The sequence below is a fragment of the Mercenaria mercenaria genome, chromosome 1 (assembly GCF_021730395.1).
Source record: "Mercenaria mercenaria strain notata chromosome 1, MADL_Memer_1, whole genome shotgun sequence".
In the NCBI taxonomy this organism is placed as follows: domain Eukaryota; kingdom Metazoa; phylum Mollusca; class Bivalvia; order Venerida; family Veneridae; genus Mercenaria; species Mercenaria mercenaria.
Genome location: NC_069361.1, coordinates 28,324,360 through 28,349,520, shown reverse-complemented (window position 1 = coordinate 28,349,520; position 25,161 = coordinate 28,324,360). Strand labels below are relative to the sequence as shown.

Here is a 25,161-nt window from a genome sequence, read left to right as displayed (position 1 = left end):
AAGAAATTTGGTGTGTTCAACTCCTTATACACTTTTGAAGGAATGGATTTAAAATTGCTCAGATGCACAACCTTATCTGAATATGATCAGAAAGAATGGCATGTGAGAGCATCCATGTCTTATGGATTTGACTTCATTGTAGATCATGCGTCTGTCCACATTTAGGTTATCTGCACTTCATTTCCATAGCCCTTGACCAGATTTTAATGAAATTTTATTGGTGTGATTGGTGTTCAGTCGTAGTATACACACCCAATTCTTATTATTTCCAAGTTATTGCTCCTTAATTGCAAGTAAACTTGTTCTATGCTACTGATAATATAGGATGTAAAAAAAAAACATCATAGGAATGGTCAGTAAAAAGCCTTGTTGCACATACAATGAACTCGGCACAAAAAGGAAATAACTGCATCAACATGAACAAGCAGTTATAATCCTCTTTTTGCACTTGAGGTGATCTTGTAGTGCAGTGATTCTTCATGAAGTTATGACGCTTTGATTTTAATATATAAAGGAAACGGACATTGCTACCTAGACTTCATCTTCAAAACTGTGCTGGTTTTCAATTAAATTCCACAGCACTAATTAGTGACATGCAAATGTTGAGTTGTTAGCTAAGATTATTTATTGCAGAGTCAGTGTCCCTTAAATTTCATTTTTAAATAAAAATTGTGAAGGCTACTGGTACTTCAATACTATAGATGAGATTTGAAACTTCACAGTAATGACCAGTAGCAAGCATAGTCACACATACAGGTTTAGCAGTTTAATAATGTTTCCCTGGCATATGACCCTTTCATTTTTTTCTGGTCCAGGAGATGTGGAAACTTTGTTAAATCAACATTGTATTTTTAAAAGCTTTCAGTCGTTGAATTCTTCGATAGCATATTGTACACACATTTAAATAAAAGTGCAGAACATACACAACACTGTAAAATATCTAGTCACATGATAATAAACCTTAAACATGATGGCCCTATACATCGCTCACCAGAGTTGATCTGGCCTACTGACCTAGTTTTTGACCCCGCATGACCAAGAGTTGAACTTGACCTAAAGATCATCAAGACAAACATTCTGACTGAATTTTGTAAAGACTTGGTTACAACTGTGGCCTCTAGAGTGTTCACAAGCTTTTCCTTCGATTTGACCGGTGACCTAGTTTTTGACCCCATATGACCCAGATTCGAACTTGACCTATAGATTATCAAAACAAACATTCTGACTAATTCCCATGAGTTTCAAACTTAAATTGTGGTCTCTAGAGTGTTGAAAAGAATTTCCTTTGATCTGGCCTAGTGACCTAGTTTTTGACCCCACATGACCCAGATTCATATTTGACCTAGAAATGATGAAGACAACTATTCTGACCCAGTTTCATAAAGATTGAGTCACAAATGTGGCCTCTAAAGTGTTCACAAGCTTTTTCTTTGATTTGACCAGGTGACCTAGTTTTTGAACCCACATGACCCAGTTTTGAACTTGACCTAGAGATCACCAAGACTAACATTCTGACCATGTTTCATAAAGACTGGGTCAAAAGTGTAGTCTCTAGAGTGTTCACAAGCTTTTCCTTTGATCTGACCTACTGACCTAGTTTATGACCCTACATGACCCAGTTTCGAACTTGACCTAGAAATCATCAAGACTTACGTTCTGACCACGTTTCATAAAGATTGGGTCAAAAATGTGGTCTCTAGAGTGTTCACAAGCTTTTCCATTGATCTGACCGACTGATCTAGTTTTTGACCCCACGTGACCCAGTTTCGAACCTGACCTAGAGATCATCAAGACTAACGTTCTGACCATGATTCATAAAGATTGGGTCAAAAATGTGGTCTCTAGAATATTCACAAGCTTTTCCATTGATCTGACCTACTGACCTAGTTTATGACCCTACATGACCCAGTTTCGAACTTGACATAGAGAACATCAAGACTAACGTTCTGACCATGTTTCATAAAGATTGGGTCAAAAATGTGGTCTCTAGAGTGTTCACAAGCTTTTCCATTGATCTGACCTACTGACCTAGTTTTTGACCCCACAAGACCCAGTTTCGAACTTGACCTAGAGATCATCAAGACAAACATTCTGACCAAGTTTCATAAAGATTGGGTCAAAAATGTGGTCTCTAGAGTGTTTGCAAGGCAAATGTTGACGGACGACGCATGATGCATGCCGGACAATGACACGTCACAATAGCTCACCTTGAGCACTTTGTACTCTGGCGAGCCAAAAATAAACGTAACATTCAACTTGCAAACTCAAAAGTATCTTCAGTCATTAAAGTACTGTTGTCAGTCTTGGCAGTATTTTGGTTAACTCGGGGAAGTATTTTAGCTAATTTTAAATATATGTCTGTATGGAACAGTTATGTATTTGTTGCTTCTACTCTGCCTTTGTAAAGTAATGTGAAAGTGTAATAACCTGCTTTATTACATACCGGTTTCTATTCCCTGTTCAGTTATTTTGAATCTGGAAATGTCAATATTTTCCATAAACTGAAGCCTGAATTTCGTAATTTACCACGCGTTGTTGCATTAATTCTTTTATTTAGTTCAGTATTGTCAATCTTATTCAGGGTATTTAACAAATTCATAATGTTTACATTACATTAAAATTTTATATGTATCCACGTCATAAAAAGGTTATTATCTTTGCATCAGGAAATATGCACTCATTCTTTTGTGGAAGAATACTGCACTCCTAAAGTTGTGCAATATTTTCGCTGCAGAACTTGTGCGTATTTCCCGATACAAAGCTAAATAACCTATAAATATGGTAGTCACAGAAAATAAAACAACTCGCAGATATAAGGATCTTTTATATTTTCTTTTCAAAGAATAAACATACATTACTGTTGAATGTTTCCTAGTTATACATATAAAGTTCTGAACTAAAGCACAAAAATACAAAATCCACTGTTGCAATAAATGTAAGCAATCTTTTAAATCATGATTTTATCCTGATGAAAGAATCAATGACAGAAAATAAATATTACAAAATACATTCTTACAGATTTCTTTTTCTATACAAGTTTCATAACCTTTGAGAAATAGACTAATATTTAATTTTGTTCTAATCCTTCATGTCAAACTGGTCAAAATTAAGACAACTTCCAGGCTGGAAAAAATCCCGAAATGACCATTTATGTCCATTTTTGAGAGATACTGTGGCGCCAGAAACATAGGCCTGAATTTAATAATCACTGATGCTTTCAGCTTTGACATGAATTATTAAATGCTAAAGCTAAAATATGAGCATCTATTTTGAAATAATCATCTCCTGCCATACCGCCGCGCCACTAACAAAATGCATTACATTCATTCAAAGACCTTCAACTATGCCAAAACAACTTGTTACCTTACAATTTCCTAAAACGACCTAAAGCACATTTTTCATACTTTTTTTTATTTCACATATATTTTTCAAAATGCTAGTAGTCTTCTAACGCTGAATAGTCTTGTACACAGAATACATTGTACAATTTTACTGTTGTTCTTTACAGAATTATTACACTTTTGTGATTTTCTTGACCTGATTATTGCAGACTAAGTTATAACAAGAGCACAGCCTTGTGGGTGCTGACGCTCATCTGATTTTTTTGTATAATAGAAAAATTGTCCTACCCATGATTTTCTAAGTCCAAAAAGGGCCATAATTCTTGTAAAAAGCAGGATGGAGTTATGTTTCTTGATGTACAGAGTCAGCTTATGATGGTGAAAAACTGTTGCAAGTTTCGAGGCAATAGCTTTTCAAAAAATCAGATGAGTTAAAAATTATTTTGACAACCAGTCTCAAACTTCTAGTATCCAACTGGTTATTCTAAGCATGGTGCTGAAACTTACCCAAGGGAATATTGCAGTCTAAAAAGTTTTTTACCCATGGAGTCAAAAACACCTTTTATATCTCTGTCACAAGGAAAGTACATGTCATCAACTCAGTCATGTCCTAACCAAAGGGGGGAAACCAAACAATAAACATTTTATCAAGGACTGTGAAAACTATTTTCGCACAGTGAAATGATCTTAAAAACATATCATTCTTTTTCATTCACAAACAGAAATACTCTGTAAAAATCACAGATGAACAAGTTTTCTACAATAAACATTATTTTTCAAATATATTCATCATTGTTAGTAACTTTGCACATATACAAAATAAAACATGTGCATATACCATGACAACACTCAAACTCTATATTTTAATATTTCAATATGTTTTTTTTTCTTTTTTTATTTTGAAAAATGAACATTTCCTGTTTGTTTTAATAAATGTAAGAGACTCTTAAAGTAGTGAAACAACAAAAGTTTCTAATAATAGACAAAATATTACAACTTTAAAACGCATGGTATGTTAACAATTTTGCATGCTAAACTTTGAATAGTAACAAAATGTATTTCAGCTTCCATATTGAATACAGCAGCAACTAGCTAATGTAAACAAAACAGCTGAATGTTAGCTGTTTAACCTTTACTCTGCTAAATTTCTAAAATAGACTAGTCCATTATTCAATTTCAGCAGTACCACTTCTTATTCAAAGGGGTGTTCGCTGAAAATTTACTGACTGAACAGCGAACAGTGCAGACCATGATCAGCCTGCACAAATGTGCAGGCTGATCTTGGTTTGCACTGGTCGCAAAGGCAGAATAACTTGCTGCCAGCAGGCTAAAGGTTAATGTGTTAGAAAGAGTACTCAAGGTATATGCATAACTTGCTTTATTTCACTTCTGACAGTAAATTACCCTTTAAACCATCAGGACCTAAAACTGACAGCACAATAATAATAAATAAATAAAATCATTGTAAATATACACATTTCTTCATTTTAAACATTTTCAAAGATATTTGAGGGAAGAAAAGTAAATTTTCGACAAAATGCTTAAATTAATCTTCAAGAATTACAATTGAGAATAAATAATTTGTGAGTTTTGCAGTCAATAAATAGAATTTCAATTGTATACACAATATAAACTTTAATCAGTTGTCCTGGTTTTTTGTCTACTTTAAAAAACAAGAGGACCATGATGGTCCTGAATCGCTCACCTGTCCCCACATGACATGATAAATCGCGAGTATACTCTACACAGAGTGAGGCGATAACTGAAGATGATGATGATGACCCAGTTTTGAACTGAGTATGATGTCATTTTTTCTATTATTTGACATAGTGACCTAGTTTTTGAGCTCATGTGACCCAGTTTTGAACTTGACCTAGATATCATCGAGATAAAAATTCTGACCAATTTTCATGAAGATCCATTGAAAAATATGGCCTCTAAAGAGATAACAAGGTTTTTCTATTATTTGACCTAATGACCTAGTTTTTGAAGGCACATGAACCAGTTTCGAACTTGACCTAGATATCATCAAGGTGAACATTCTGACCAATTTTCATGAAGATCCATTGAAAAATATGGCCTCTTGAGAGGTCACAAGGTTTTTCTATTTTTAGACCTAATGACCTAGTTTTTGACCGCACTTGACCCAGTTTCAAACTTGACCTAGATATCATCAAGGTGAACATACTAATTTTCATGAAGATCCATTGAAAAATATGGCCTCTAGGGAGGTCACAAGGATTTTCTATTTTTAGATCTACTGACCTAGTTTTGGACTGCACGTGACCTGGTTTTAAACTTGACCTAGATATCATCAAGGAGAACATTCTGACCAATATTCATGAAGATCCATTGAAAAATATGGCCTCTAGGGAGGTCACAAGGTTTTTCTATTTTTAGACCTACTGACCTAGTTTTGGACCGCACTTCACCCAGTTTCGAACTTGACCTAGATATCATCAAGATGAACAGTCTGACCAATTTTCATAAAGATCCCATGAAAAATGTGACCTCTAGAGTGGTCACAAGCAAAAGTTTACAGACGGACGCCACGCGATCACAAAAGCTCACCTTGTCACTTTGTGACTGGTGAGCTAAAAATAACATACTGACTTCATGTTCTTAGTGTCCGTTTAAAAACATACATCCTCTGAAATATGGACATTAACTTAACCATTTAAAATGGGAAGTTTTAAAGAGTAAAGAAATACATAAGATAGCAACTATTAGAACAAACTGCCTACAAAACTATACAATGTTTTTATCACTTGACGAAAATAGACACTATAGATTCAACACAACGTTTCTAGGAAACTGTACATTGTCTTAGCAACTATTCAGTAAAATAAACAGTGTTTCTATGAAACTGACTTCTATCACTTTAAGACACAAATAGCAACTATTGAAACAACACATAATGTTTGTGAAATGTTTATCCAATATTCGGGAATTTATCACGGATTTCATCTCCGAGGTCTGCATCTTGACGTATTTCCATTTAATAATATTCTCTAAATTCAAAATCTGGTTTGAATGGTAATGATATTGCTGAAATATCCAACGTTAGAGTGAAGCAGACGTCTTATACATTTTTCTCTAGTTTTTTCCCTGCGCCTGCTTCAAGTCATGTATGGCTCATGTGCATGGTATGAAGTCATTGGTGGGAAAGATGAAGCAGACGGCGAAACTAGATTCTGATACTGTGGTTGTAAATATATTTGTACAAGCTCTGCAACACCGTTACAGATTTCTGTAAAATTTGGACGGTCTTTTGGGCTTTCTACCATACATTTCCGTACAAGATCTATCATTTCATTTGGGCAATGTTCTGAAAACTCTAAACACACATCACCAGCTTTGAGACCTTTCAAAAGTTCTTCATCATTGCGGTTTTTATGTGGCATATCAGCTAAATGTAAAACTTCCCACATAAATACACCATATGCCCAAACGTCACTTTTTGTAGAATAGTCTGCTTCCAGCACTGCTTCTGGCGACAACCATCTTAGCGGTAAAGCAGTCTGATTGTTTATAATCACATATTCACTGGCGTACAGGTCTCGTGCTAAAGCCATGTGAGATATTTTCAGTTCGAGACGTGATGTTAGAAGCACATTTCTTGTAGCAAGATCTCTGTGAACAAACCTGTTATTAGACATATGTTCCATTCCTAGTGCAACCTGGTTACACATTCCAATTTTCTGTTAAATAGTCAATGGTGGAATTCGCCGTCGACCATTGTTGTCAACACGTGACGCTAACAAGAACTGTTTCAAATCACCCTGAAATTTAAATTGAATCATTATATGAAGAGGTTCCTTAATTATTCAAAACCATTTTATTCCAGTTAAAAATGTAAGAAACTGAACTAAGATTGAACTAAAACATTGTATTTTTTAAAGGTAAGTATTTAAGTATTTGAAAGTAAGCATCTTTTAATCCTTAATACAAGACATTCTGAATCTGAATAACAGATTTCTTATCTAAATTTACTAATACATATTGATAACTTGAATCATATATATAAAATATTGTCACAGACTGTCCAAATGTGTCTGGATAAATGATGTAAATTCCCAGTGTTTTTATAGACAATGTTAATTCTTGTGTACTAACACTGATCGCATGATGCTGTATGGGGGGTGGGGGGTGATCAAAATGCTCGAGTCATCCAGAGCTTTGAGCCGTTCAAATATAGAACATTCAAGGCACACTGCCCTTGACTCCACAAGTTGTTAAAACCTATGCCGTGTTTCACTGTCGACTCATTAAGATGGTATAATTCTCATATCACTGTTATTTCATACTTTGATGTACAACAAACAGCATTGTTCAAAATTCACTCTTCCAGGTTATTTATTCTTCTGGAATTATTCTTAATATTCATGAGTGTTTTGATACATGTGACTCCGAGAATACAGTCGAACTTTGTTTGCTTTAACTCAACAGGAGCAGCACAATTTGAGCTGGTCGCAAACGCATTATGTTGGTTTACTCATGGTGCAGCTCATTTATTGAGTTTTCAGTAGTTTCAGTCAGTGAACAAAATACATTATATTGGGATTTTGCTCAGACCTAATGATAAGTTCGAGTGAAGGGTGGCGTCTGAATTATCCAAGTTTGAGCAAACAAAGTTTGACTGTATTAGCCAAAATATAAACATCGCAAATATAACCAGATCTACCATAATGAGTAAATGATTTAACAATTTAATAATTGACATACCCAGTCATAATATTCTGCTATGTAAAAGTAGGGTTCTATTTCCTTGCAGACACCCAGCAGCTTTATAACATTATTTTGGTCAAGCTTTGAAAACATTTCCATTTCCCGCTGAAACTCGTAGTAATGTTGGTCCTCTTTTGACAACAGTGACTTCTCTAAAACCTGGGTCTCTATCTCTCCCGACCGTATACCCCGAGCCTTGGCCAGAAATACATCTCCAAACTGACTTTTTCCTGTGTAAAAAATAAACAAACAAGAAGTTGTTTTTTATTTCCACTGAAAAAGTTTCTTTTTTATAAAACTGATATGAACAAGTTAGCAAAAAGGTCTACACTATTACATTTTGTCTAAAGTAATATTCATGTTGCTTCAAACAGAAAAAAAAGATATATTTGCCTTCTGATCAGTTTGCACACATGCCAAAGTTCTAAATAAAATTAACATGATTTTTAAATCAATTATAATGAATTACTTATCAGAAAAGTCTAACACTTGTCCTAATAAAACTGCACGATCCTGCAAATCAGTTGTATACTTCCCAAAGTTCTATTTATAGAACTGCCTTATAACTTCCATTTTCGAATCAGTTAGGAAAATTTCTGGAACCAGGACAGAAGTCTAATGAAAAAATTTAATGTCTGAGATTTTAAATGAAATACCTAAAATTCCTATTGTCTGCAACTCCTGTCTAGGAAAATAAAATCTGTCTACGCTTGTCTTTCCGGCACTACGTTGTGACAGCTGAGATAAATTTTGAGACTGTGTGTGAGAATTGGAGTGCGAGTTTGAGTGAGATGAATGTGAAGGGTGAGAGCTCAGTGCAGAAACATGAGAGCGGTTGTCACTGTCACTACGGCAACCGTACGTTCCACCAGAATCCCGATCACCCTCTTTCATCAGTAGTTCATGTTGTTCAGATTGATTGGCACGCCGCCAGTCTGTTTCTCACCATTCACTGAAAACTATGTATGTTACAATACTTGTTATTCAGCTAACATAGCTTAAAACACAGACAATACATGCAACAAAGTTGAGTAAAAAGGTCGGAAAAATGTTGCCCTTTTGTTATTTACTGTCTGCTAACTCAGTACCAAGAACACAAGAATACCAACCTGAAGCTCCTTAGCTCTGCCTCTGCATGAGGTGAATATTTCCATGGCAATCTGACATAAGTTTGTTCATTTGTTATTTTTGGGTTTTAGTCACACTGACACAATTCAGGCCATAAAGTAGGCAACGTTTTAGCTTATAACACCACAGGCGTTGCTACAGTCATAAAGAAGAGCAGACCTTCTGTAAGCCAGTTGCATGGTTTCCTATACACGAAAGAATTTTACAATCCAAGCAAGGTTTCAAAACACAAAGTGGTCAGAGGTGTTTTGAAGTAAGTAACATTAACCATCTCAACAAATTAGTATCCTTCTCAGGAATACAGAAGCTGATCTACAAACGATACATTTATAAAATGTCCATTATATTATAAAGTGATTTCTGTTGAAGAAAGTAATATGTAAAGGATAAAAGAAAAACCAGACATAGCCTTTCTGTTACGCCTCTGTAACAGTAGTCTGTAACTACAGTACGCTGTCAGTCCAATAACAAGTGCGAGGTACGCTCCCGCACTGCACACAGCTATAATCACTGTACGCATCATATCAAACCCTTCTTCTTCTTCTTCTTCCTGTGCATTCATTTTGGTGTATTCTGATCCACCTGAAAGAAGGTTTGAAACTTAAATATAGAAATGTCAAAATTTACCAGAATTCGTTCCATATACTGAGAGGAGCATTAAAAGAAACGATAATGCATTTAATTATACATCTCCACTTCAAGGTCAAATCTTAAAAGCACACAACTATATGGAAAAGTATAATATAATACTTTCACCTAAAGTATTTCCACTCCTTGCTGTCTCGGTGACTGCTTTTGTTGCATTTTATACCAAGCTACAAGATTTCAATGGATGGACCAGGGTCACTTATTTCAAACAAAATATACATGTTTCAGCCTGGCAAAAGCTGACAATGTGAATCTGTATGCTCTGCTAAAATGGTCAGACTGACAAAAGCTGGCAACAGATGTCAGCTTAGCTACAGCTGACAATATGTATCTCAATGCCTGCTAAAACAGACAACATAGCCTGAGAAGCAACTTAATCTGCAAAATGTTATCAAGCAACACTTATCAATAATTTAAAAAATATTTATGCATCATTTGTAAAATGACTAAATCTATACTACAGAAAAATCCCATCATTTAATGATGATATGCTAGCTGTACAATGTTTCATTTGCAATAATTAAAGCATTTACAATGTGTGCTTCTATCTAAGTGTCAATATGAATGCTATTTATTCCAAATTCTTTTAAAATACCTTTCAGACGGTAAAAGTTACTTATATTTAAATGTTCACAATAATAGAGCCACTGCTGATATAGGACATTGACTGAAAAGCTCAAAATCTTATCCTCTTTAAGAGTAACATGACACTGAATGTCTATGACATTGACTGAAGTGCTCCAAACTTTATCCTGTTGAAGAACAACAGGACACTGAATGTCTATGTTATTGACCATGTTGCTCAAAACTTTATCTACTGACTAAATATTACTGAAGTACTGAAGAGAAATGCATCTGACATTATTCCTAAACGACAAGATAGACTAAAAGACAGTTTGACCATGTCCATCTGCTGTGGATTGTTCATTTGCTATGATTTGTTTATCTGCTGTGGATTATTTATCTGCTGTGGATTGTATATTTGGTGTGGACTGTATATCTGCTGTGGAATGTTTATTTGCTATGGATTGTATATCTGCTGTGGTTTGTTCATTTGCTGCAGATTGTTTATCTGCTGTGGATTGTATATTTGGTGTGGATTGTTTATCTGCTGTGGTTTGTTATCTGCTGTGGTTTGTTTATTAGCTATGGATTGTATATCTGCTGTGGTTTGTTTATTTGCTGTAGATTGTTTATATGCTGTGGATTGTTTATCTGCTGTGGATTATTTATCTGCTGTGGATTGTATATTTGGTGTGGACTGTATATCTGCTGTGGAATGTTTATTTGCTATGGATTGTATATCTGCTATGGTTTGTTTATTTGCTGTAGATTGTCTATCTGCTGTGGATTGTATATTTGGTGTGGATTGTTTATCTGCTGTGGTTTGTATATTTGCTGTGGTTTGTTTATTTCCTGTAGACTGTTTATCTGTTGTGGTTTGTATATTTGCTGTGGATTGTATATTTGGGGCGGACTGTTAATTTGCTATGATTTGTTTGTCTGCTGTGGATTATTTATCTGCTGTGGATTTTATATTTGCTGTGGATTGTTTATCTGCTGTGGTTTGTTTATTTGCTATGGTATATTTATCTGCTGTGGTTTGTTAATCTGCTGTAGTTTCTTTACTTGCTGCGGATTGTGTATTTGATGTGGATTGCTTATCTGCTGTGGTTTGTATATTTGCTGTGGATTGTTTGTCTGCTGTGGATTGTATATTTGCTGTGGGTTGTTTATCTGCTGCGGTTTGTTTATTTGCTGTAGACTGTTTATCTGCTGTGGTTTCTTTATCTGATGTGGCTTATTTGCTGTGGATTGTAGATTTGGTGTGGGTTGTTTATCTGCTGTGGTTTGTATATTTGCTGTGGATTGGTTATCTGCTGTGGTTTGTTTATCTGCTGTGGTTTGTTTATTTGCTGTGGATTGTATATTTGGTGTGGATTGTTTATCTGCTGTGGATTGTATATTTCATGTGGATTGTATATCTGCTGTGGTTTGTTTATTTGCTGTAGACTGTTTATCTGCTGTAGTTTGTTTATTTCCTGTAGACTGTTTATCTGCTGTGGTTTGTTTATTGGCTGTGGATTGTGTATTTAGTATGGATTGTATATCTGCTGTGGTTTGTTTTTTTTTTGCTGTAGATTGTTTATCTACTGTGGATTGTTTATCTGCTGTGGTTTCTTTATTTGCTGTGGATTGTATATTTGATGTGGATTGTTTATTTGCAGTGGATTTTATATTTGGTGTTGATTGTATATCTGCTGTGGTTTGTTAATTTGCTGTAGACTGTTTATCTGCTGTGGTTTGTATATTTGCTGTGGTTTGTTTATTTGCTGTGGTTTGTATATTTGGTGTGGATTGTATATCTGCTGTAGTTTGTTTATTTGCTGTAGACTGTTTATCTGCTGTGGTTTGTATATCTGCTGTGGTTTGTTTATTTGCTGTGGATTGTGTATTTTGTATGGATTGTATATCTGCTGTAATTTGTTTATTTGCTGTAGACTGTTTATCTGCTGTGGTTTGTTTATCTGCTGTGGTTTGTTTATTTGCTGTGAATTGTTTATATGCTGTGGATTGTATATTTGCTGTGGACTGTTTATCTGCTTTGGATTGTATATTTGCTGTGGATTATTTATCTGCCGTGGTTTGTTTATTTGCTGTGTATTTTTTATATTCTGTGGATTGTATATTTGCTGTAGACTGTTATTTGCTGTGGATTGTATATTTGGTGTGGATTGTTTATCTGCTGTGGTTTGTTTATTTGCTCTTGATTGTTTATATGCCGTGGATTGTATATTTGCTGTGGACTGTTTATCTGCTGTGGATTGTATATTTGTTGTGGATTGTTAATATGCTGCAAATTTGTACCAACCGTACATTGTTTAAACACTGGATAAAGTTTTGAGCAATCTGGCTCTGTTCTCCATATCTGTTTCATATAGAAAAGTTGTAAGTTACAAATTACACAAATCTGTAATAGATATTTCTAAACAGTTTTCACATAATACAGTCAATGTCCATACATCTAACATTCTAAGTAGAAGAGGAACAATAAAATCACATGTTTATTCTAGCAAACATCAAGAGTAAAAATTACCAGCCCTTTTTCATTGCAGTTTCTGACATTATTGGCACGTGTCAGTCATAGCTAAACATATGGGACTACTTTTTATGTTACTTAACTTACATACATAAATCAAATTATAATGCAGTTAGGAAGCTGTGATATATTAGACATATAGACATAAAGATCAGCTGAAATCAAGAAAAATAAGATTAATGGCTGTTTTTGTCACCGGTGTAAATATTCCACAATGTTTGTACTCTGTAAGCATATCCTAGTATTTGGCTTAGTTCTGAAGACACTGGCGTAGCTACACCTTTTTTCTGAGAAACAGTTAAAGAAGGAAAACAAACTTTTTTGTGGAAGCACTTCTCGGATCCCCTGTAAAGGTTTTGCTTTGGTATTTTTCATGTCTTGCTATGTCTCTGAGACAGTGTATATAAATCATTCCACAGGCAGAAAACACATCACAGACATGGTAAGATGGTTCATAGGAAATGTCGGAATTCTTGTTTTCTTAACTGTTACATAAGCTTTCATTTTCTTGCTTTTAAAATTTGAGTAATATAGAAATTTTTACAACTGTAAAGCACCGCAGCCTTAATATATAGTGTATCATAAACATATGCATCTCAGCAACATAGTAGATCAGGGGTCAGCCACTAAATAAAAAGGTTGCAAGTTTGAACCAAGGCAGGTTTCAAGACCGTACAAAGCTTGTAAGAAAACAGTACTGATTTTTGGTTGTGGGTTTATCCCGCTACCAAAGTTAAAGTGTACTTTTGACAATCATAGCATCTTTATTTTATTTCGAATCACATCAAAATGATGTTCATGTGCTACACAAAATAGTCCCATTCATGAACAGTGCGGATGAATTATCAATAAACAAGAAGTTCTTATTCAACCTGTATCCACTCACACTGACCATTTAGATTATATAAGATCTATCAATGATAAGGTATTCCAGCCCATGGTTACATCTCAAGCTAGGTCAGGCATCAAGTTCATCATAGATATGAGGCACATTAAATTTGTATTTGTTTCTCATTCATGTATATTTCATAGACTGGCGTTTAAACAGAAAATAAATCTACCAAACCCCGCAACCATCAGACATTTCAAGGCTTTGATTCAATGATGCAAGTTGGTACTGACTCTGCAAGGTTCATGCTTTCATAACAGTTTACACAGTAAGTCTTCTTAAATGACCCAGACAAAATCTCATCACATAACTTATAACTGAATATTAAGAAATATAATTTTTGATATAAAAGTTAAACCAGCTATTGCCAAGGATTAAATACCAAAGCTAACCTGTTCACTTTAATCACTATACGAAGAGACAACTTCCTGGTATAAAGGAGCTGTGGATAGACTTTGGACACACCATGTTTGGTCTAACTTTCAATCAAAACACAACTAGATCAGTAGTCTGAAAATCTATTTCCTGAGCATTAAGTTAGGAAGTGTAGTGCCATTAGCTTCATTTAAAAAAGAATAACTGAGCTATATCGTCTACATGAGGTTCAAACAGCCTAATATTCTTTGGATGTCATTACCTAACTAGTCTGGCACGTATATTCTTCTTGCAAATACTTGCATTCTTTATTGGCAGATGATGACTGATGACACTTTTAAGAGTAATATGTTAACTGGGACAGACTGCTCGTAATAATATTACATGGGATTTTAGTATGTTAGAACTTAAGCTATGTCATGACATCTTAAGCTAGTATGTATGAAAGTCTAACTGTCTACTGATAAAATCTGCCTCTATGATAAGCTTGTCTTCACATACTCTATCTGAAAAGCAGTTTAGATATTTTTCTAAAGTTAAAACTATTTGTAACTAAAAGCATTTTTCATTCATGGGAAAAACATCTGTAACCATTTCAACCCTATAGTACCATACTGAACTTATCCATATAGTGTGATTGAATAGTCAAAACTTGAATATAGGGGGTGAAATGGTTATCGACTACTACAATACTCCTGGAAACCATTCATGCTGTAAGTTTGAAGCTTCTTAGTGGCCATGCATGTATGTCAACATTTCAAATTTTCAAAGCAGAAATATGGAAAATAAAGACATGAGATGAGGTTCTATAGCAAAGTCTCCCCAAGGAGGGACAACAGTACTGGAATGTAAAGAAAAAATGATTGTCTACTCTCAGTAGACACACAATTATCACAAAATTAACACAGTCCTAAATCTGCTTGATCACTCCATTGCACTAGATATTAATGTCATATAGTCACATATTTATTTAACATATATCCAACTGTTATTAGCATGAATGGTTTGAGGAATGTTGTTGTTGTTGTTGTCGTTGTTGTTGCAGCAGACGGAGCTGTTTCTTTTATTAATAACTTGTAATATGTCTTAACATATTTCTCGTCTGAAAAGGAAAACACACGCAGAAGATTCACGTAACAGAACAGACACACAAGACATACACCACAAAAACTACATAAATTGTTCATTCTAGATGTTTTGCCTTTACTTTTCGAATTTAAACAAACAAACATTATGTATTTATATCACGGCAATATATGACCTATACACAAATTAATTTACTATGGGAAGTTTGAGAGTGGCAAGAATGCTATTACATTCCAAATCTGAAAAACGGAATCACTTATGCATATAATCGCATTGAACTACAAATACTTTAAGTCTAAGGTCTCTGATCATTTAAGTAAAATCAAATCAACATTTAACACAATATCTATCATTATAATTCAATCAATGACCATGAAAGAATGACTATAAACAGTTTGTGCATTGACCAAACAGTTAAAAAATTAAATGTTTCTAATGTCTAATAACAAAGAATATGGGAAAACAAAATAATCAGATACAGCTGGCAAATGTGCACTATAAATTTTACATCTCCGTAGGTACAAATTCATGTTGAAATAAAACTTCATCTGGCTTGTCATATGGACTAAAGCTGGCCTTGTGAACGAGCAGTAACAGTTCCATGACGTTGCCATCATCATCCATCTATATTGACATACCCTACCTAGAAAAGCAGTTTAATATTCAGCATCGTTGAAATGCAAAACAAAAATTTGGCAATTGCAAATGCAAGTGTGTCTGTTTATTGTATTCTTTTATCAATTGATTAGGCGTCACCTGTTAATGCCTCAACGATAATGTGATTTTACAAACATGACATTAAAAATATTTAAATGAAGCATACGGAATTCAACATTTTTGTAACTTCTCAAAATCTAATTATTTCTAGTTTCGTACTAATTACAAATTAGCTCAGGGGTTAAGCATACTGTTTGATAAACGACCCCAAAACGGATAATGCCTAAGAGAATGATGTCAACGTGAAAATACGACGAAGACATTTCCGCGCAATTCCATCACATGGAAATTTAATGACGTTGAGGGACAATATATTTGTTTATTAGGTTTAAGAAGAGTCATGTTAGAACAACATTAGCGCATGCACAGAATCCCGAGGGATATGTTGGTACCCGAGCCTGGTACCGCGAGGTTGATCGAAATTCCATCAAATCTATTTCAAAACTTTTTTTCCAACTTTACAATTTTATTCCGAGCACAGGAAATTTCATCAGATTTTGAATTGAAATTATAACCATAGGATAGTAACTAAGAAATTGAGTGTTCACATGTATGTCATTCAAAAAGACAATCTTATTTGACTCTGTATTTAAACAAGAGCTTCCACAATGTATAATAAGTGAAATTGCTAAAATTAACAGTAATTGGAGCCGATACAGGCTATGCGATAGTTGATCGAAATTCCATCAAATCTATTTCAAAACTTTTTTTCCAACTTTACAATTTTATTCCGAGCACAGGAAATTTCATCAGATTTTGAATTGAAATTATAACCATAGGATAGTAACTAAGAAATTGAGTGTTCACATGTATGTCATTCAAAAAGACAATCTTATTTGACTCTGTATTTAAACAAGAGCTTCCACAATGTATAATAAGTGAAATTGCTAAAATTAACAGTAATTGGAGCCGATACAGGCTATGCATAGCATATACTGAGGGTATGCATTGCTTACACTGTTGTAGTCGATATATGGCATGGCAGCTACAGGATGTGCATGGGATATACTGGTTAGTCTCAAACTGTGTAAAACACATGGTAATGCACTGTATGCAGCCAAAGCGAGAATTCCAAATGCATTCCATCATTGCGGGGTTCATGCAGTGTTATTATAAGACAGTTTACTATAAGTTTAGCAACACCGTACTTCTGCAATACCGTACTTCACCAACATGACTTTTGTTTATGGTTATGATTGAGTTACCTTACTGCGAGTCCGTTCCACTACTGTGGACCATAGCGTTGGACAAGGACAACTGAAAAATTTATTGATATTTTGTTTTAATGATTCACATGGTGTGTCCTTAATGAAGGGTTAGCGTAAGTGAGGTTGGACATTTTTTCACGAACTAAAAGTAATATTCAATTTATAGTTTGTTTTCAACGTAGTTTGTTGTTTAAATGTATATTAAAAGGCTAACCATTTTATTTATAACTTTGGGATCATGGAGTACATTCATTTTTATAATAACAGACTTCCGGTTCTAGGGTCGTGAGGGGTTTTGCAATTTTCATTAATCTGTCTTGAACAGACTCAATCAAACCGTGTCTGCTATTATGTTACTTGGTAGCGTTTTACGCTTCTAAAGGATATTTTCAAGGATTTTATTAACTCTTTAAGTGCGTACTTTAATTGGTCTTTTAGTTAATAAATTTCGCTCAAAAATGTTTCAAATTAGTTTAGCTTGCTATTTTCATTAATGTTTTATCGGTACTGTGTTGTTTGAGACAAACACATTTAACTGTATTCTTTGAAATTACGTAACGCACAGACGGACCGACGGGTAAGTACATTTTCAAAATCAGTGGAGCACACTCTCGTTTCGCTTCTAAGACATTTTTCTTTTTTATGAATTTAATATGATTTGTTTTAGCAACTGACAAAAACAGTATTTTTTTAATCTAGCTTGCAAAATGAGGCACAATCAGTATAAGATGTGTTATTTTGTGTGTATATATCCTCTAATTTACGATAAATCATCTGTCTCAAGACTCTTAATCTTCCAATGTTTGAACTATTCTCATTAGTTCTTTTTTATAAGTCATACGTTAGTCATATACGAAAAACCTTTTAATTTTTTAAAAGAAAACAAATACATAAGATTTAAAGATAAAATTGAAGAAAAAAAAAACAACAATATCTAATCATGGTGCATTCAGCATATTGAAAAACATTCTATACAGGATAAAGTACGTTTCATGTATATATAATGATGGGGAACCAACTTACTCCTTAATTAAGCGTCGTTTTGACTTCCTCTGCCGGGGTATTTTATAATCTGTCTATTTAATACTTAGACTTAATTTAAAAAGTTTAACTTCAGAAAACTGTTTATATTAACACGAACACGCAAATTGTATAATTCATAAATTGCTTTAAATACAGTGTCAGCAAGATGTCGTTTATCTAACTGTTAATAACTTTTTACGCTGTTTATTCACTGGATTATAAAACATTGCTTTAGTGTGTGAGATCATTTTATTTATTATGTCTCCCACCACGGTGTATTGATTTGCTCCAGTCTGTCTGACTGTGTCTCTGTTGTGTGTCTGTCTGTCTGTCACAAAGCTTGTCCGCACTCTAAGTCGAACATTTCTCATCCTGTCTTCACCAAACTTGAACAAAATGTGTTTGACCATAAGATCTCGGCCAAGTTCGATAACTAGCCAAATCCGCCCAGGCACTTTTGAATTATGGCCTTTGAATTACTGATTGGGTCCATTCATCAAAGCCATCGAGAGAAACTAGACATTTTTCAATGGGGTCCACTCATCAAAGCCATCGAGAGAAACTAGACATTTTTCAATGGGGCAATTGTGGGAGACATGCGCTTTTCTCAAAAGCATCTCTAGTTAAGAAATTCCATTACGATCTATATACTTTGAATATTTCAGCACTATTCAGACATTATTATACTTACTGACTATTATTAAATTTAAAAAAAAGACGAAAGAGAAAGTGGAGTTGTCGGAACGTGTTTGAAACGAAAACGAAATTATACTTAAAAATCGCCTTTTTCGTAGATTATTATGTTTTCCTGAATGCCGCATATCTTACAATTTGACAACAGGAACGCATATTCAAGTTCATGCCGATATATTTGAAAGTAGTTACTAATAAACAGAAAAGCATCGTCATTTCCTATAAATTTTCTTTATTATACAAATGTATGTTTTGGCTGACAAAGGTGGCGTTGCAGTTTGCAACTTGTTAATTTAAGGGAAAAAAATGCAAATGAAAGACTCTCAGACTGGATTCACAGGCTAGTTCAGTATTACAATATTCTTTATCTTAAATCATAAAGCAAAAATAGCAAAGCAAACAGACAAAAAATAAAAAAATAATCGTTGATATTTGAACAAATACTTCCTTTATAACATGTGGTAATATATCATTCGCAAACTTATTCTTTAGTACATCATAACTAAAACTATTTACATTGCAATGTGTATAACCACTTGTGATGTAGCATTCTTCAATTAAATCTTAAGTATATCATAATAAAGAATATTTATATTGCAAAATATATAGTCGTTCGAATACTTAAACCATTTTATTGGGCACGCAATACCTCTTATACCTCTCCATGCGCAATAAATGTTTGCACATCTGCCAATTCAATTGTTGAATTTAATCTGTATCGGTACTCGATGCCTGGATCATAATTCAGAAATGACGTGGTTACTGGTGTAACAGTATATATCAACACGAGACAAAACAGCAATGTCGCGCGAGTGTTGCCCTTAGGCTTCATGATTAGTATTCATGATTGTGTTTTTAGTTTGAAAACAACACCCTGCAATATAATAATACAATTAAAAATTCCGCAAAGTTTGTTTTTTGATATCCAGATCAATTATTGATAGATCCACTATTTAAACGTGTAGCTTTGAATAAGACAATAACTTTTCAAATATTTCGTTAAGAATTCAGTATTTTGTTAATATTCCGATAACATGATAGATAATGAATTAAATTATTTAAACAGATTTTAGGAAGAGACATACGACAAAATATCGGCTTTAACGATTTTACAATTTTAAATGTACACAATGCCCCACTCATTTCATTTGTAGTTACAGCATACAACTGTTGTTATGGTGGTTCAATACAAGAGTAAATGTGAGTTAACATGCTTAAAAGGACATAGCGAAACGTAAAACATTTAGCGGCCATCCAACGCATACTTGAAACAAGTCTAAAACGAAATGAACATTTGTCAGCATAATAAAATCGAAACCAATTTTTATACACATTTCATGCTAAAAAAGCATTAACGTATATTTTATCGTGTTGTAGCATCTGCAGAATCCCTAGAGAAATTGCAATAAAATCAGAAAACAAATGTACCAACACGTACACTTTGGAACAAGATCCCGTAGAACACGGAATGTCCCTCTCCCTTGATGCATTCAGTAACTGCACAAGGAACAGAAATTATTTATTGACTGTGCGCTAGACGTTTGACGTGCTGACCGCCCATCAATAATTATGGGTCATTTACCAGTCATAAGTGACCTCCGTATCAAATATGATCGTAGACCAAAGCATTAGTTATTTGGCAAAAAAAGTTCTACTGTTCTGGGTCAATGTGACATTGACCTTTTACCTACTATCATCAAAATCAATAGGGGTCATTTGCTGGTCATGATCAACCTCCCTATTAGGTTTCGTGATGCTAGGTTCAAGCGTTCTCAAGTTATCGTCCGGAAACGGTTAAACTGTTCTAGGTTTCTGTGACCTTGGCCTTTGACCTACTGATCTCAAAATCAATAGAGACATCTGCTGGTTATGATCAACCTTCTTATTAACTTTCATGTACCTTGGTCCAAGCGTTCTTGAGTTATCGTCCGGAAACCGATTGGTCTACGGACCGACCGGCCGACATCAGCAAAACACTATACTCCTCCTTCTACGAAGGTGTGCATAATAATTTGCAAACCTATCTTATTTTCAGATTGTTTCTACGAACATAAATTGGCATGGAAATCTAATAATAAATTTGCATAGAATAATGTTTCTAATACATCATTGATGATGGCAAGGAACTTGAAAGTGTACTTTTTGCATATAGGTGGTGCGATGGTCTAAGTTGAACACGCTTGACTGTCAATCCAGTGGTCCGTGGTTCGAATCCCAGTCCAGCCACCGGCATATCTGAGACACACTTGGGTTTCTCCAACCTAACTAAATGGTCGGTAATCTCTCTCTCTCTCTCTCTCTCTCTCTCTCCCCCCCCCCTCTCTCTCTCTCTCTCTTTCTCTCTCTCTCTCTCTCTCTCTCTGTGCGTGCGTGCGCGTGCATGCGTGCCTTCCTCACGCTCTGTAACTCTGGTTAGATCACTCTTAGGCTGTACTGGCAGAGGATTATTTGGGCTAGGAGTGGATAAATTTGTATGTAAAGTGCATTTGCGCGTGTTTTCATGTTTAGGGCGCTATAGAAATCTAGAAAAAGATATATAACAACATGAATGTTGCAATGGTGAAATTTTATTTTGCCCAGAAAAAAAACATCTTTTAGTGGAATCCATAGCTCAAAAATAATTCTTTTGGTCCAACTGGATTTGAAAAATTGATCACCTATCCCTGTGTAACACTTATATACCTCCCTCATATTGTACAAAATATGTCACAAAATTTGTCTTTAATTACAGTACAATTTCCATTGGAACCGTATTATACGGCGGCATAGAGGGGACATAGGAAATATTTTATTTATCTAGCTAACACGTGCGAACGTGTTAATGAACACGTGCGCACGTTATAGCTATCACGTTCGCACGTGTAAGCTAACACGTGCGCACGTGATATATAAAATATTTTCTTTGCGAACGTGATAGCTATCATGTGTGGACGTGATAAATAAAATATTTCCTATGCGAACGTGATAGCTATCTCGTGCGAACGTGATAAATAAAATATTTCCAATGCAAAAGTGATAGCTATCACGTGCGAACGTGTTAGCTACTACGTGCGAACGTGATTAGTTATCACGTGCGCACGTGATAAATAAAATATTTCCCGTGTCCCCTCTATGCAACCGTAGTATTAGGCTGATATGATTTGAATGTGATAAGCCCATTTGTCTTAATGATAGCAAAAAAATATGTAAGAATTGCAATGGCAGAAAATGGGCAGAACTAAACATCGAGGTAATGGAGCCTGCATATCACAGAAACTGTCAAAAAAACATTGAAAAGTAGGCAGCATTTCAAAGGGTGATTAAACAATACCCGATGCTGTGAAAGCATGAGTATAGTAACCACCCGAGGTGAAATGTCAAAGCTAAAAAAACGAATAAGTACCAATGACACAACATGAATGCCATGCAGAGCAGTCTAAAGAGATCGAAATATATATCTGCTCTGACTGGAGGCAATGAGATTTTTCAAGAAAAATATTTTCAACAAACTGGCCAAGTCCGTCTGTAGCAAAAGCTAATCAATGACAAATGCTTAGGGTATTAAAATAGGAACAGGTTATCTTTTATGTATGGGAAGCGTTTATGTTTAAAATAAATATGCTTCTTCAGTTATCTTAAACAATTAAAAGTACATAATGCATAATAAATTTTCATACCTCAGGTCTCCTAGCCATATTTGTTATGTTTATAGAAACTCTGCCAAACGACGGTCAGAGTGACAACGACAAAGAGGAAGTTTTAAAGACAGTTTTTCATTGGATAAACGCTGTATCTTACCTTGTTTGAATGTTGTTGTTTTTTGGGGGTTTTTTTAGATTGATTTATGTAAAAAACTTGGAAGCAATATAAATGAAATTTTGCTCAGCAAAATTAAAAGGAGCAAAATGATGAGATTTGCCCGCTTCACGTTTCTTATAGGAATAATAATATTTCTTAAAGAACAACCTTGGTAAGATTTTACATATCTGCGGTTTCTGGTTATGTTGTAATCATCTATTGTAAATACTAATTTAAAAAGTAGTTTTAAAAGTTCGTAAAAAGAATTCTTTAATATGTCAACACATGGGGTGTTGCTTTAGATTATATTTTATTTTGACTTTCAAACTCATTGTAGTTAAAGGATTAAATTTCTATTAACTAGCAACATGTATTTATGGCAGTTTAATACGATTTGGTGTTCGAACTGTTTATGAGCCATATGTGTTCAAAGAAAAATAATGATAAATTGACCTGATATATTGTTCATTGCTGTGTTTATTTTAGCAAACTATCTTAATAAAAGTCCAAGCATAAAGCGGCTGTTTTGTCTGCCAGTGGTATTTAGCCGGAGATTTACGCGCTTTAAACACATTATTTACATATGCGTGTTCTGTATTTTACCACCCTGTCACGCATTAAAGAATCACGTTTGAAAAGAAAACTGATGTCAACGTCATTAGACAATACTATGGTGGCATATTTCTGCCAACCACATATTCACTTATTTATGTAGACAGTTTTCTCTAAAAATGTCACATATCCAGTTATTATCTGGCAAGTGGCAAAATTGCGTATTATACAGATAATTAAGTTAACAGGACAAAACTGCCTGTTAGTGCCCACTTCTGCCATCCACATATTCACATAAATAAGTGGTTATTGTGAAAGTTTTCATGTTATCCAGTTAATATTCGTACCCAAATTGGCGATTAACAGTTAGACTTTTCGTCCCCTATACGGAATTGTCACGGTATAGAATATTGAAACGGGGAGGCGGCCGGGTAGCTCAGTCGGTAGAGCATTGGGACGGTATTCCGAGGCCCCAGGTTCGAGTCCCGGTCTGGCTGCACATTGTTCTCATCCTGTGACATTTGGCGCCTAACGTGGGCCCGTAACGGCTGTTCTCGCACCCCGCTGCGGATGGCTTAATAAGACGCCTTTAGAAGAAGATAAAAGCTTGGTATGACTGGTTAGTCTCCGGCGCCTGTAATTTCTTGATTTATAAAGTACCCGCTGAAATTCGAGGACGAATTTCAAAATGGTGGGGAAATATGCCACGGTATAGAACTTGAATATTGAAACAGGGAGAAAATGTGTTGGCGGTCGGATAGCTCAGTCGGTAGATTAACGGAACGTTAATCCGAGACCCCGGGTTCGAGTCTCGGTTTGACTTTACATTTTTCTCATCCTGTGACAGAATGAATGAGTGTATATCCGCCTTATCCCCTACCCCCGCCTAATGGTTTGTGCCTATAGATATGATTTGGAATTATAAATTTGCATAATTGTTATGCCCCTTTATGTATTTTCATTTATTCCGTAATGATAGGGAACGATTACGGGATATTGCCAATCATAACTGACTAACTGACAAAAATCAAGAAACTTAGTTAACGTTAGTGAATATGTGGATGGCAGTAGTGGGCACTAACAGGCAGTTTTGTCCTGTTAAGATACTTAAGTGAATAACTAATCTGGTTCCCTGTCCAATATTGGTTCCCATTCAAAATGGCTTCCAATTATTGGATCAGGTAACCACTAAGCAAAATAGCCAAAATTGTGGCTAACAGACTGCGTCGTATAATAATATTTGAACAAAGCTGATTCCGTAATCAAAATATATACCAGTCGAGCACCTGAATAGCTCGGCCAATGAGATAGTGTCCTAGATTTTACCAACCAATGAAATCGTATCCTTGTTTCCAAGGTAAATAAAGAATGACATATCGACAACAACAACATGAAAACTTTTTCCCTCGATTCATTCGGAAAAATTTGAATTTCTATGACGAAAGTACTTCATTTCGTTGTATTTTATGCATGATCATCAGAGAAAAACACAACTTATGCCTCAAGTAATAATGTCTTTGTTCAACAAATGAAGAAAAGCTGAAACTACCAGAAAATGCTGCCCAAAAAGGGACACCTGCACTTTACCAGTACGCACATTTAATAAATACATCCCATTTTTTCCTACTGCCCCCACAGCCCCGTTTTTCTTTTTTCTTTTTTCTTTAATGAATAAATTATTGTTACAATTTATTTAAATGATTGTAACGAGCACGTCCTGCGTTTTAAAATCCTAGCAGTAAAGTGCATTCTAGGCCCCCCCCCCCCACACACACCAAAAAAAATATAGGCATGCCAGTGACACATGTTGACTCTTGTCAGTCATGAATTTTGCCCAATAAAATTTATTATATATTAGATATTTACAAGTCTTGTCTTTTCAAAATAAGTTCAATG

The 25,161-nt window shown here is 34.8% G+C and overlaps 3 protein-coding genes across 3 annotated transcripts in view; 1 reads left to right on the top strand and 2 right to left on the bottom strand.

The window, feature by feature from the left end:
* Positions 1-2,811: 2,811 nt before the first annotated feature.
* LOC128556950 (inactive tyrosine-protein kinase 7-like) lies at positions 2,812-8,294 on the bottom strand. The gene is made up of 2 exons (XM_053543045.1): positions 8,067-8,294; positions 2,812-7,123 (listed from the first exon to the last, which is right to left on the bottom strand). The coding sequence occupies exon 2, from the start codon at positions 7,031-7,033 to the stop codon at positions 6,461-6,463; it is 573 nt and encodes a 190-aa protein (XP_053399020.1). The 5' UTR covers positions 7,034-7,123; positions 8,067-8,294; the 3' UTR covers positions 2,812-6,460.
* A 3,129-nt stretch (positions 8,295-11,423) lies between these two features.
* On the bottom strand, positions 11,424-13,320 carry LOC128555465 (vacuolar protein-sorting-associated protein 36-like). The gene is made up of 3 exons (XM_053537769.1): positions 13,263-13,320; positions 12,133-12,663; positions 11,424-11,797 (listed from the first exon to the last, which is right to left on the bottom strand). The coding sequence occupies exons 1-3, from the start codon at positions 13,318-13,320 to the stop codon at positions 11,424-11,426; spliced, it is 963 nt and encodes a 320-aa protein (XP_053393744.1).
* Positions 13,321-22,762: 9,442 nt separating this feature from the next.
* LOC128556937 (uncharacterized) overlaps positions 22,763-25,161 on the top strand; it is a 75,790-nt gene continuing 73,391 nt past the window's right edge. Inside the window, exon 1 of the mRNA XM_053542972.1 lies at positions 22,763-22,885. Coding sequence (XP_053398947.1) covers positions 22,821-22,885 — 65 coding nt within the window. The 5' untranslated portion in view covers positions 22,763-22,820. The remainder of the gene's footprint in view (positions 22,886-25,161) is intronic.